The sequence below is a fragment of the Uloborus diversus genome, chromosome 6, assembly GCF_026930045.1.
Source record: "Uloborus diversus isolate 005 chromosome 6, Udiv.v.3.1, whole genome shotgun sequence".
NCBI classification, from domain to species: Eukaryota; Metazoa; Arthropoda; class Arachnida; order Araneae; family Uloboridae; genus Uloborus; species Uloborus diversus.
Window position 1 is genome coordinate 4,507,809 of NC_072736.1, and position 15,171 is coordinate 4,522,979.

The 15,171-nt window shown below is 37.0% G+C and overlaps 1 protein-coding gene across 1 annotated transcript in view; it reads right to left on the reverse strand.

Annotated features, from left to right (window-relative positions):
• Positions 1–13,036: 13,036 nt before the first annotated feature.
• The window catches only part of LOC129224164 (zinc finger protein 431-like), a 51,798-nt gene continuing 49,663 nt past the window's right edge, over positions 13,037–15,171 (reverse strand). Inside the window, exon 6 of the mRNA XM_054858581.1 lies at positions 13,037–13,050. Coding sequence (XP_054714556.1) covers positions 13,037–13,050 — 14 coding nt within the window. The remainder of the gene's footprint in view (positions 13,051–15,171) is intronic.

Sequence of the window (15,171 nt, forward strand, 5' to 3'; positions counted from 1 at the left end):
AGAAGTATCATTTTCAATTACATTAACAAAATCGGACCTCTCGCTTTGCTTCAGTGAACCATTCTGATGAACCTAACCTAGCATTGGGCTTATTGTATGGGAATGATTTTTAGATGTACTAACAATGTTTTTTTGGTTTTCTTTTGCTGTTTTGCAGTCGCTATTGAAGACATTGCCATTGCAGGACTTCTCTGGATAAGAGACTATTCACATTTTCTTTAACGTTCCACTGAAATTTTGATGCTGCTTATGTGGCACTAGCCTCTCTCACTATGTTTCATAACTCAGGTGTAAAATCTGCAAAAAGGTTATCCTGATAGTTTATCCTTTCCGTAATTACTTCGTACTTGCAAACTTGCATGTTTTAATTTTTTAAAAAGTGTCATTGTGACACATACTAAGCAGCTATAATGCGTTAAAGGTTAAATAATGACGTAATTACTTAACTGGGACATTGTTTTGATAATATTAAGAAATTAAACCGCCAAAACAGGAGAGTCACAAAATTTACTTTGGTTTATGTCGAGTCTTAAGGTACATTCCGCGAACTTTTTTTTTTTTTTTTTGTGAATTACCTCAAATGTTTTTTGAGCTTGCTTTTATTTCACTTTTCAACGCTTTGATAATAATTAAGTAATTTTAAACAAACTGGATAGTGATATTTCAGATTTTATTGGTTAATTAAACAGTTAAATAATTTCGATAATTTGAAAAAAAAAAGCGTATTTTATTCATAATTTTTGCTTTTTTGTGAAAAATACAATTTTACTCAGAAACTAACGAAGATATGATGATAGTCATATATAGCTTTTATGAAGCCCTTGTTTTGTTCCGTCGATTGCCACTTTTTACAGTGTTTTATTTCAAATACTTCGCGAATTATGAGTGTTTCAGCAAACGGCTCCCCCCACTGCTTTCCCCCCTCCCCCGGGGTTGTCGACCACCCAGGGGGGCGACGACATGTGGTTTCATAATCACTAAAGTGCCTGTGACATTAATCAGAAAGAATTTTTTTCAGGTTTTCCATGCATGCTCAAACCCCCCTTTAGATCCTGAACTATACTATGAATAGTGTTCGAGCTTGCTACTGTCATTTTGTTTGTCAACACGTTAACATTACTTAAATAGTTTTAACAAACTAAATAATGATATTTAGGACTTTATTTGAAAAAAAAATCAAACAATTTTGATTTGGAATTTATTTTGGTCAAAAAAAGTTAGTTTTGCGAATTTTATTCAAAAATTTTTCTTGTTTGCGAAAAATGGAATTTTACTCAGAAACCAACAAAGATAGGTCCATAATCATATTTAGCTTTTATGAAGCCCTTCTTTTTTTGCGTCGATTGCCACTTTTTTCAGTGTTTTATCTCAAATAGTTCGCGAGTTATGAATGTTTTAGCAAACGGCTCCCCAACTGCTTTCCCCTCCAACCCCCCCCCCAACTGTTGTCGACCACCCAGGGGGGCGACGACATGTGGTTTCATAATCACCATCGTGCCTGTAACAATAATCAGAAATAATATTGCGTCAGCCTTTCCATGCATGCTCAACCCCCTTCAGATCCCGGTCTATATGTTCCTTCAAGGTTCCCTGCTGACGGAATGTCTTTGAACAGATTTCACACGAAAATGTCTTCTCGCCAGTATGGATTTTCGTATGATTCCTTAAGTGAGAAGCGTTAGTAAAACTCTTTGAACAAAATTCACATAAATGGGACTTTTCGCCAGTATGGATCTTCATATGTGTCCTTAATCCTGAACCTTGAGAAAACGCCTTAAAACAATATTTACACATATATTAGTACACCAAAAATAGGGGACGGACCCAAACATAAAAAAAAAATTAATTTTGACATCTTGAATTCGAATTATGTTTTTCGCAATCACGAGTGTGTGTATGTAGGCGTTTGTGTTTGCGTGTGGGGGGTACGTGTGTTGTGTGTAGGGGTATGTGTATGTGTGTAGGCATGTGTGTTTGTGTCTGTGTGCCGGCATAAGTGTGTGAGTAGTTGTGTGTATGAATGTGTGTATGTGGGGGGGGGGGGATATGTGTATGTGTGTAGGCATATGTGTTTGTGTCTGTGTGCAGGCATGAATGTGTGGGTAGTTGTTTGTATGAATGTGTGTATGTGTTTGTGTGTGTGTGCATGTGTATGTGTGTGTTTTTGTGTATATGTGTGTGCGTGCGTGTGTGTGTGTCGTTGTGTATGTATGCGCGTGTGTGTAGGACATGGATGCAACCTAGAGACGGCTTTCGCTAGAGGAGCAGCATCGTTAGGAGCCGGTCGACGGTGATGGTGCGGAGGGTGGCGGTGGGAAAATAAAATCAAAAGACATCAAAATAGTCAAGTGAGAACAATAAGCAATCGTGATTACTCAAAAAAAAGTTGCAAATTGTTTATTACCCTCCCAATAAGAACAGGTAAAAAGTCCCACCCCATTGTGCATCGGGTTTCGGAATGGGAGGCATCTAAAAATTGCTTTCTCGGGCCATGTTTTCGGAAATTTTTCGAGTGCGTTTCGAGTGGGAATATTATATCTCACTAAATGTAGAAGCATTAAACCAAAGGTGTTTACCCCCCCCCCCCCAAGAGGGATCACACAACCCGCCAATCCTACAGAGTCTTCCCTCCCCGTGAAACGAAGCAATACCCCCGAACTACCCTCCATACATTTCATGTGGAAATATTATTTCATGCAAAGTTAAAGTAAGAAACCAAGTGTGTCCATCCTCCAAGAGCAAAGGCGCACTTCCTCCCAAAACTGTAGCACCCCCCACTCCCCCCAAATGAAATATTATCCCAATCCCCCACCCCTCTTCTCCATTTCAAGTAGAGATATTATTTTACGCAAATTTAAAATGCATTAATTCGGGACTGTCCATCTCACAAAAACAGTGGCTCACCTCCCAAAACGAAATAACATACTTAAAGATTACCACCCCCCCCCCCTCTCTCTCTGGTGGCACATTTGATTAAATGGTCAGAAAATTTCGCTGAACTGTTTTTTTCCCTTATGCTATACTCCTTTTTTGCAGTAATTAAAAACAAAATTTCTAGTTTACGTTATATATACATGCATAACTTAAATATGTCATCAGGTTGAGTTTAACTCTCCGTCAGAACTGGAGTTTTCAAATGATTTTTCCTAAGCTTGTAATAAAAAGTCTTCGTTATCAAGATCTTTTTTGTTGTCTAGATCCTCGCCAAAATCGTTATTATTGCAGCTATGTCTAACACAGTTTATGCATATAGTTGAGCACTTCAATCCACTTTCAGACTTTTCAAATAGAGCAAGCACAAGATATGAGGCACAGAACGTCTTCTAGATCTTGGTTGTTGTAATAATAGGACGCAGATGGTATTTTTGTGGTGCTTTCTCCTTCTTTGTACCCATCAAAAATGACACTAGCTTTCCCATATTTACAAGTGACATGTACACTGCATTGTTGGCATATTTCCTTAAAGTTTGCAAATCATTACCGGGGGGGGGGGGACATGTGATAGAGAAGGTATCTTTCATCTATAACATATATAACACCAGCTGTTTGTTTTGTGAGGGTGGATGAATCTTTTGCTTCAAGTAATAACACTTTAACGACACAGGATTTCTTTCCTTATGAAACCAGATTTATCGAATATTGTTGGAGGATCAGCGCATAACTCGTACTAAAAGTTTGTAGCAATTTGTTATTCCATCCTTACTGTGAATACCATTCGGTGTAAAAGATGGCTTGGGTTTCATATTTTTACAGACAGTAACTACTCTCGTAACAGAAGCTAGAGATTTAATTGCATACTTCCTTTACAAAGAAATGGAACAAAATTTTTTGCCTTTAATATCCTTTTATGCTACTACCTCATCGTTAACGGCCTTATCACAATGCACCTTATTATCAGCGACCGACCAATAGCAGCGAGCAGTATCACTACCAACTTGAGTCAATAACCGTAGAGAGGGAAGAAACTTCTGGTGGCTTTAGAAACAGCTTGTGATCACCAGACTGAGATACAAAAAGGTGTAAATATTTAGCATTCCACTGTTGTATTGCTCATTGCTCTCATCAAGACTTGTTCTATCGTTAAACCAATACAGGTTCTGGACCACCAAAATTTGTCACCGCGTTGGATCGTTGGGTAGCCTGATGTAACACCTTTATCAATTTTTTTTATCGCATAATTTACTCAAAAGTTTCGGACAGTGTTTTAAGTATGTGTGTGCATATTTAGCGTAATTCACATATCCGCCTGCGTAAAAAAGAGGCAGCATGATGTTTGGAAACGAGACCCCACCCCCTCACCGACTTAGAGGGTGCAAAAATAGTAGCATTGCCCGTCTCACTATTGTCGATTTCGGGTTACCCCCCCCCCCATTGTAAAATGGCAAAAGGTTGTAGAAAAGTTGAAGTAAATTAATTAAGAAGAGGGAGGTAAACATCAGTCAATTTGGACTATTTTTTATTAACACGCTTTTATTAGCTTCACCTATATGTATGTATGTAAGTATCTTGTAACGGAATCTTGCAGCTCAAATTTCGCCCACTTCCTGCAATCGGATTCTTTTGAAATTTGGCACGCGACCTCAGACCCGATGACAATGCAATATTCTATAATCAAATTAATGAATTAACTCTTTTGATTGTTAGGTTCCTCCAATTTGAATCAATATTTTGGCATAAATCCAACAATGTGAAAAAGGAAAATTTAAAAAAAATGCATTAAAAAATGCTCGCAAAAACTATTCTAAAATATCTACAAAAACCTTTAATTTTTCTGCATCAGACAAAATTTGTTCCAGTGTTCCAAGGTAATTAGAACATGAAAAATAAATGTTTTTAACTAATTTCAGGCCAAAATTTAGGTGAGCCTTCAATTGGAAATTCATTGCTGGTCAGATCACTGTTGAACAAAACTTTTATTCAAATGCATCTCAAATTTTCAAAGTAATCTTATACATATAAAATCTGAGTATCTATCTATCTATCTATGTCCAAGCTTCTTCTCCCGAACGACAGTGAACTGACCATCGAACCAGGTATCGATGGATTCGTCATCTTCCCGTCTTCATGTTTGGCTATTTAACATAATCCTCCGATAATAATTAGCGGAGATATCAATTAAAAATTATTAATTATGGCTCTTAGATTTCAAAATAAAATCCATATTTTTCGAAGGCTTTCCTCCATTCAAATTATTATTCAGTGCTTCAACTCAACTTTCCGGATGAACGCTTTTATTAAAATTTACAGCGTGAAGAAAATCATTGAAAAGAAACGTAATTCTTGTACGACCATGTGGATAGAATCCATCCAAATATTTATCTGAGTGGTATGTTGCATTAATAAACACCCGGGCAACGCCGGGTAGTAGACTATTTTATGTAAAAAGCGGATTGTTATTGTGCATAAATATTTCCGATATAGTCTATCAGATGTAATTCAGTTTAACGTGAGTAAAGATTATAGTTGATAATGCATATATTTTCCCCTTTTATGCTGACTGAAAATATACTCATAACTTGTATCATTGATAACGATTATTAACGTTGATGAGGTGTTTTGGTAAAAATATGTTTTACTGGTGTTTTGCAAACCTTGCTTTACGCGCATTTATTTATTCCTTAACGCGTTAGAAACTAGTGTCAATGTACTACAAAAGCATCAACTGGACTGCTCTTACATTTTTTAGGTAGCCCGTGCAACGCCGGGCACGCAGCTAGTATAAATATGATTTCCTCAAACATGCATCGATGACTCACAGTAGCTTCTCATCGGGGTACCCTTGTCTTAACTTTAAGATATTACCTCGCACTCGTTTTATAAATAACTAGCAGAAATACCCGGCGTTGCCTGGGTCAGTAAAAATTATGAGAAACAATCGTTACTTGCCCTTGTTTTTTGTTTTAAGCGAAAGAATTTAAAACAAACCTTTTTGACGTGATTAAAAATCGAGCTTCTTCCTTACTCAAAAACTAGCAATAGCTCAAAAACTAAAATAGCAATAAGTATAAAGAACTAAATAGTATTCAATTAGAAACGAAAGCACGACATTTAAGCATATACAAATTTGAAGAATTTCCGAAATATGAAATTAAACTTTACATGTTTAAAAAGATTTATCTGTTAGTACTTTTTTTTTTAAATCTAAAACCTTCTCTGTATGGCTATTGATGTACGAACTGTTTTTAAAAAATGTAGCCGCCCGTGTTCCCCTTACACTTGCTTTTGTTATTAACCGACGAAAAAACGGAGGAGGTTCTCAATTCGACACGTATATATATATATATTTTTTTTAATGTATGACCACGCATAACTTTTGACAGAACAGTCTGATTTTGATAATTCTTTTTTTATTGGAAAGGGTATACCCCGAAGGTGGTCCCATAAAAATTTTGAAAAAAAAATTCCGACTCTAAGGGTGGGAAAAGGGGGTTGATTTGTTGTTCACTCACAGATTTTTAATGTATGACCACACATAACTTTTTACAAAATAGTCCGATTTTGATAATTCTTTTTTTATTGGAAAGGTTATACCCTGAAGTTGGTCTCATATAAATTTGGAGAAAAAATTCCTACCCTAAGGGTGGGAAAAGGGGGAGATTTGTTGTTCACTCACAGATTTTTTTATATATGACTACACATAACTTTTTACATAATAGTCCGATTTAGTATATTCTTTTTTTTATTGGAAAGGGTATAGCCTGAAGTTGTTTCTATATAAATTTGAGGGAAAAAAATCCTACCCTAAGGGTGGGGAAAGGGGGGCGATTTGTAGTTCACTCTAAGATTTTTTGATGCTGAATTGGGTATAACAAAAAAAAACCTCACGATGAATGAGATGCAGACTTGTATGTCTCTCGTGTGTACTGTCTTGAGCAGGTAAACGACAGTATCTGCAGAAATGAGTTTTCGAGATATTTGAAGAATTGTGCGCTGGATTCAGTACCATCAACTGGGAAATGTTGGAATTATATTTTTTTTAGCGGAAACCAAATAAGTTAGTTTGTACAACAAAGCTAACGTACAAACAATGATGACAAAATGCAAAAAAAAAAATAAAAGATAAAATTGCAGTTATAGCCCTTTACCTGCACACGGCAGTGTAGACCTCTCAATCTCTGGTACTTGTGATTAGGGTTAGTTTTCAGTGCCAGTCGTCAAACATTTTTTATATACAGGATTTGTATGAAAATTATTTTAAGAAATGGCACTACTCTGCAAATAAAACGTTTCTCAATTTCCGATAACTCATCAATTTCTGTAGGTATTGCAGCTACCGACATTTTGTTCCAATAGGCCTTGGGTGGAGTTTTATGTTTTTTAATATTGTTTGAGCATCGTGAACAAGTAATTATATTACCTAAAGCTACCAGTTCGTTAGGCAAAATAGAGCCTAAATTTTTAGTTTGCAATTTCCTCCGTTGCTGAGGATACAAATTTTTTTTGCACATTGAACACGACAAGTCAGCATAAACATTAATTGATTTCTTAAAGTTTTCTGCATTACACTGGTTTCTTCGCTCGCGAGCTGCTTGTCGCATGGCGCTCAGACGATTAGTTCTCTCCTCAGAAGATTCGTGAAGTACCACCATTGCTGAACGGTTACGAGCAGCATCCAAACGCAGCATACGTTCGTCCTCAATTTCATTTGAAACCCGCTCTCTTATCAGATCTAAACGATGAGCGCGTTGCTCTTCACTCTCATTTGAAAGTCGCTCTCTTATCATTTCTAAACGACGAGGCGCTGCTTATCACCTTCTTGCAATAACCTATCGTTATTGTAGCTTTTCATTCTCGACAGTCTTTCCTCGCGCTGACCTAAACTCTCCTGTGAAACGTGTTAATGTAATTCTCTTTCTGTTTGCTTCCAACCTTTTTTCTTTCTCATTAATAGATTCTTCTAAACATCTTTTCCTCATCCGAGCAGCATTTTTTGTAGGCCTACCCATGTTAGTATATAAAGCCTGCTTTTTAAAAATTATTTATGTAACACAACAGATAATTGTTAAAATACGATTATATATATATATATATATATATATATATATATATTTATATATATATATATGTTAATAGCTAAAGTAAGGTAGGTAGCTATTTTAAAAGTAATCAAAAATATAAGCATACAGATTATAGCCACATTAGTAGCTTATAGCCACAAAAAATTATAAAATAAAAACTTTTTAACAAAAAAATTGAACCGCCGAAAAAACTGAAAAGCAAAAAATAATAAACCGTTTTAATTAAACCTTAATAACTAAGTTCTTAAACTGATGTAAGTATACCTAAGTATATATTTTTGTAATAATTTAGAGTTTTTAATTAACCTTAATAACTCAGTTCTTAAATTAATGTAAGTATACCTAAGTAGTTTTGAGTCGGTGCCAAACAATAAATAAACAAAGATCCCTAAATTACCTAAATTTAAAGAAATAACCAAATAAAATTAGCAATGTAATGTGAAATGTCCGGCGATAAACATAAATGTTTCAAAAAATGCTCCCTCCACACGCCATCATTAAATCATGAATACTAGTAGATCGTATACAACAAAAAGTACCTCTCGTTGGAGCTTTGAAACCTTTGGGACCTCGCACGAGAGAGGCAAACAACCAGTGAGAAAAATCTTCAGGATCATGTATGCAATTAACGGCTACAGTTGTTATGCCATACTTACGCTGAATAATACTATGACCCACAAAACCATTTATTTGAGCTTTTAACAAGATGAGAAATTCTTCTTCAGTATGATGAACAATGATATAAACATTTTGACTGTTGTATATGAGGCAAAAGCTCAGTAGCAGCCAAATACTCGACACGTGCTTCTTCGAGACCACTCGACGACGTTCGGGTTTAACTTCGTGAACGCTCGGCATTTTCCGGCGAAGGGGCGTGTCGCCATACGCCACCGCTGCGCCTCACGCTTTACAAAAATAATTAATTTGCTTGTTTGGCACCGACTCAAAACTACTTAGGTATACTTACATTAATTTAAGAACTGAGTTATTAAGGTTATTAAAAACTCTAAATTATTACAAAAATATATACTTAGGTATACTTACATCAGTTTAAGAACTTAGTTATTAAGGTTTAATTGAAACGGTTTATTATTTTTTGCTTTTCAGTTTTTTCGGCGGTTCAATTTTTTTGTTAAAAAGTTTTTATTTTGGGAAATTTAAATTTTTGTGAACACTTGGTGCGGTTTAAAATCTTACCAAATTTGCCTGAATCATTTTGGGACACTTTCGATAATATTCCCCCTCCTTACTAATTTTTATTATAGAAATATTGTTGCCAGATGCTGAGATACTTTTGGTCAAAAGAAATGGCGCTAAACGGTTTCATCCGAAATGTTTCCAAAATTAGTAAAATTTGGCGATTGTTTGAAATCGTGCAAAAAGAAAAATTAATGGAAGTTTTTGTGCGGTTTATGGATTTGCCTAATTTAGTTGTTGAATTATTTTACACAGTATTTTTTTTTTTTTTTTAAGTATCTTTGATTGGCGATATTTTGTTTATATGGTGAAAGCTGAGAAACATTATTACGTAGTCTTTGGGCTCAAAAACAGCGACAGTGGAAAAAACTGCCAAATGCATCAGCTACTGAAATCTTTCTGAAAAAATTCTGGCGATATTTCTGCTGGTTGGTTGGATATAGTGAGCAAGTGTCCAATCAGCATAAATAATAATAATAAACCATTAATTACATAAGTTCCGTTTAAAAGTAAAATGATCAGTCAAATCCATTTATTTTTAGCCAATCTTGTGGAAAAACGTTACTTTAAGATTTGACTTGAGAAAAGCCTCAAAAAGTCAAACGAAACGCAAAAATATTCAACAATACAACAATTCTTGGGAGTTGAGATGACACACTAAATAATGACTTGGGTTGATGAAAGCCTTCGAATAGGGAACAAAAAAGTTCATAACTCGTTTTTTATACAACTTAGAAACTTCGAACAAATGCTATTTTCAGCAGAAAAATTGGCGCTTTCGATGGACATATAATGTTAATATGTGCACGTTTTTTTCCACCCCCATATTGGGGCATTTATGCGAAAATTGGGACTAAAATTGGAATAAAAAGGGAACTATCAATCGGATTTTTTTCGAACTGGTCTATAAACCTTCCCAGTACCAAACTGAACAAACTGTGAAAGTTTCAGCAAAATCTGCCGGGCAGTTTCTGAGATCTTAGGGAAAAATTTACCAAACTCCATTTATATATATGTTACGGCCAAAGCCCGAAGTTCGGCCAGTTCGCGAATTGGCTGGCCAATTCGCGAACTGGCCAAGAGGTTTGGCCAAAGCCCGAAATACTTGCAATTAATATTGCATTTTCTACTTTGGCTGGCCATTTCGCGAAGTGGCCGGGAATCCTTGGCCAAAGCCCGAAATGATTACGGTAGATTTTAGGTTGACAGGTATATGACATATCTGTCGCTTCCAGAGGTACGGCGGGGAGTGCAAGTGATAGAAACTAGGAAGGAGGTTGGTCCAGGGCCGCCGAGAGCCAAATCGAGCCCCTTGTCATTATCGTCACCTGCCCCCCTCCCCCTCCTCCTCACAACACCAGGAAAAGTTATACTACTTTGATTCCGAGTTGGGCCCCTAGTTTTGGATTAGGCTGACATGATGGCATCGGAGGATGCTATCACGTCCCTGAGAAGGTCCTGCCAATGGTTATTAAAAATTTCGATCGCGCTTTACTTGCCGTTAGTTCTTTGACGGAGCTATGAGTGTGTATTTCTCGTATTTGCACTTCTATATGTGAATACTTTCAGTTGAAATCATATTCGATAGCTAATAAGGGGTCATTCAAGTATTGTCTAAGCAACTTTTGGTCATTTTGTACCCCCTCCCCCTCTCTCACCTTGTGAGAAAAAATAAACATACGCTATACTCCCTTCCCCTTTTGCTTACATAAGATTTTATGACATTTTGTACGTCACAGGATGCTTTTTCCCCACGTTTTTTGTTGTTGTACTGTAACTGCTTCGTTATTTAATGCTTGCCTTAGAATTTTTGTTGCCCCTCACCTCTTGTCAGAGAAAATAAGTAGCCCTCGGGATCTTTCCTTTCTGCTTACATAATACACTACTGGCCATTAAAATTGCTACTCCAAGAAAGCGACATGGTACAGACATGAAATTTAAACGACAGGAAGAAGATGATGTGATATGCAAATGATTAGCTTTTCAGCGCATTCAGACGGCACAGGCGTCCGCAGCGACACCTACAATGTGTTTAAACGAGGAATTTTTACAGCCAATTTCCCACGTGCAGATTTAATTTGAACGTTGTTGCGTGGTGGAAAATTGTTATGATGCCTCGTGCAAGAAGAAAAAATGCGTACCAGCACGTTTCTGCCTTTGATAGAGGTCGAATTGTAGCCTACCGGGATTGCGGCTTATTCTATCGCAGTATTGGTGCTTGCGGTCGGTAGAGATCCAATGACAGTTAACAGAATATGGATTCGATGGGTTCAGGATGGTAATACAGATTGCCATGCTGGTTCTCAACGGAAAGTAATCACTAGCAGCCGAGAGGACAGGCATGTTATCCGCATGACCTAAGTGGATCGTACAGCCACGTCACGAGCCCTGAGTCAAGAAATGGGGTCATTTGAAAGACAACAAGTGCCTGCACGAACAGTTCGGCGACATTTACAGCAGCATGGACTGCCAGCTCGGTGACCATGACTGCGGCTACCATTGACGCTGCATCACAGACAGGAGTGCCTTCGATGGTGTGATCAGCGACGAACCTGGGTGTACCAATGGCGAGACGTCATTTTTTCTGATAAATCTAGGTTCTGCTTACAACATCATGATGGTCGCATCCGTACTTGGCGACATCGTGGTGAACGCACACTGGCAGCGTGCATTCGCCATCGTCATACTGGCCCAACCCCTGGCGTGATGGTACGGGTTGCCATTGGATACACATCTCGGTCACCTCCTGTTCGCATTGACGGCACTATGAGCAGTCGGCGTTACATTTCTGATGTGCTACGACCCGTGGCACTAATGGGTCTGGTCAATGGTTGCTGAACAACTGGCTCGTCAGCTAACGCTAGCCACTAAGGTCGATGAACTGGGGCATCGTTTTAAAGCTGCATGGGTGTCTGTATCCGTATATGCCATCCAATCTCTGTATGACGCAATACCAAGGCGTTTAAGTGCTGTTATTGCTGCCAGAAGTGGTACTTCTAAGTTCTAATTTCTCGGGATCTATTCACCCAAATTTCTTGAAAATTTAATCACTAGCAATTTTTAACATAATATATGTGTCCAATAAATATCATTTTGTTATCTGCATTTCTTCCTCGTGTAGCAATTTTAATGGCCAGTAGTGTACTTGACCGATCCAGCTAAAATTAAACATAAGGCCGTGTTTCTCAACCTTTCAGTGTTTGCGATGACACAAATTTTAAATAGTATAATTTTCATTTTGAAACCAAACCTAATGACAAGTAAGGGATTCGTTGTGTGCTTTTCTCCTTAGAATTCTACTTGAAATCAATTTTATTTAAGATCCCCCTACCACCCTTACTCCCAATAAGGGTAGATGTATGATCATTAGTTTCTATTACACTAGAAACTTCAAAAAATCTTTGCAAAACCATATCTCAGAGAAAATCTCCAAGTCAAAATTAATCATGATTAAAAAAAATAGCCATAAAATAGTAGTGATAAGAATCCAAATATTCGAGTAATTGTCGGAAGCACAAGTTTTGTAAGTGACTTATTGCATGAATAATATCAGGGGTGATTGTGAGTTCATCAAAAAATACCTGAAAGCTTTAAAGCGAGAACGGGGGGGGGGGGGGGGGGGGGAACTTTGGCTCCTATTACTTAAGTGCACCTTTGCCATAGTATTAAATGTATTAAATAGTTCTGAGTCAAAATATTGTGTGTAAGGAAAAAAGAAGGTAATTAAAAACACGTTGTTAGAACAAAAAGAAAATCTTGCTCCTTCATCCCCCTTAGGAAAAAAGAATTTAGCTCAAATACAGAACAATTTATATAAATGATCATTCCGTATCCTCTAGAAGAAAAAGTTTAAAATTAAAATACTCATTGCAAGTACAGCAAGACGAAAAGAAATTCAGTTAAAATACACACAATCAGATTAACATAAAATAAATGTAGTAAAACGTGAGTAAAAACTATTTGAAAAAAAGGAAGAATTAACATAAATACTATGACAGTAAGCAGGGCCGGATTAGCCATAGAGCAGAAGTAGCAAATGCTACGGGCCCCGCGCTTCTGGGGGCCCCGCGCCATGAGAAAAAAATCCAGAAAAATATTTTCCGTACTTTAACCTGTTTAAATTTTTCTGTCTTTCTTTTATTTAGATTTAGCTTTTCTAAATGCTCAGGTAAATTAAAAATCTTACTTTTTCGATGGCTTGCTTTCCAGAAATTTCTCCCAATTGAAGTCTTAAAAACATAACTTTAGTTGATCTTTCTTAGTGGAAGGAGAAAAGCTCCGTTGGGTCAGAAAAGTTTCAAACCTGACTTAAAAATAACAAATTTAGGCAAAATTGGAGAACGGAAAATTAAGTTTTCTCTGGATTTTTTTTTTTTTTCTTTTTCAAAATGAAGTCAATTTTAAGGTATCAGGAAATTTAAGGAAGAGTTAGGGTCCTAAAACTTTCAGCTATTCAAGCTTAAAAAAAGAAAATTTTAGATGTTTCATAACAATAGGTGAAATGGGAAGGGGTTCTTTCCTGAAATTGTGCTCAAAACTGAAGTCAATTTCAGGCTATCTTTGGGGAGGAAATGGTTTGAGGGATCGACCCATGGCATAGTTGAAAACAAAATTTCATGCTATGTGGGTAGATTAGAGAAAGGAATGAGGGTTTGAACTCCCCCAGAAACAATTCTGACTTCAAGTTTCAAACCGTGGTTTTAGATTATCACTGGAGACGTAATCGGGGGGGGGGGGGGGGGGGGGTACAGGTTTGCTTCGCAAAATGTTAGAAACTGAAATCATCAAGACGCAGACTATCTTTAGCTCTAACTTTAGGGAAAGAGTGGTGGTTTGGAGCCATTTCCCCAGAATGTTGAGAAGCTAGGGAAGTAGGTGGGTATTCTCCTTTGGAATTTTTTTGAAATCGAGATGGTTCAAGGGCTTTCTCCGAAATTTTTTGGAATTTAGGGTCTAAAAACTCAAATTTAAGCAATTTTTGTTGCTAGCAGGAGAAGGAGGATGCTGAAATTCTTAAAGCACAAATCCTAAAACCGCATTTTAAGGCTCTCTTTGGTAATGTTAGACAAGAGAGGGGAAAGGGTTACCATCCATAAATTGTTTGAAAGTGGCTTTCTTCTTAAAGCTTTCAAAATTGGAGTCCTGAAAATGTAATTATTAGTCATCTTTAAACTCTCTATGTTACCATCAAAATTTTCCACCCCGTGACACGAGGACGTAGATCCGGAACTGTACAACAATGAGCAAAATTAAGAGATCATGATAGAAGAAAAGAAAAAGATTCTGAGACTTCGCACTTATGCTGAGCGAAATAAATGAATTGTTAAGAGAATATTATTTTTTGATGAACTAAAATCGTTATGTGTAGAAGAAAGACTTTAAATATCGTTTTTAATTTTTTCCTCTGAGTGGAGGGGAACTAAAATTCTGCCACCCATGCCCCGAACCTAACCCCTTTCTTTTGCATCACGAAAGGTAGCCAAAAATGTTTTTATTCAAACTTGAAATTCAGAAAAATTCAGGAAGAAAATTGTTTAACATAATCGAAAACCCGCTAAAACTGCTTTCTGGAACTTCAGTTTCGAAAAATTCCCGTGGGTGTAATCCCGAGCCCGATTCCGTCCTACAACGTCGTCTAATAACAATCAATTACAAATCGTATTTTGGACTATAATTTCGAAACATTTCAGTGGGAGTGTACCTCTCCACCCCCCACCCCCAACATTGTTAACAATGGTCTAAAATGTACTTTTAAGACTTCAACTTCGAAAATTTTCCAGGTTGCCTCGGAGAGTGCCTGACTCCATCCCATACTGAAACGTTACCCGCGATGGCCTACTATCTATCACGTTTTCACGACTTCATTTTCAAGAAATTTCCAGAGGATTTTTTTCGCGAAATCCGCCCCAAAATCACCAAAGAACGTAAAATAATACCCTTTCAGAGTATATAATTT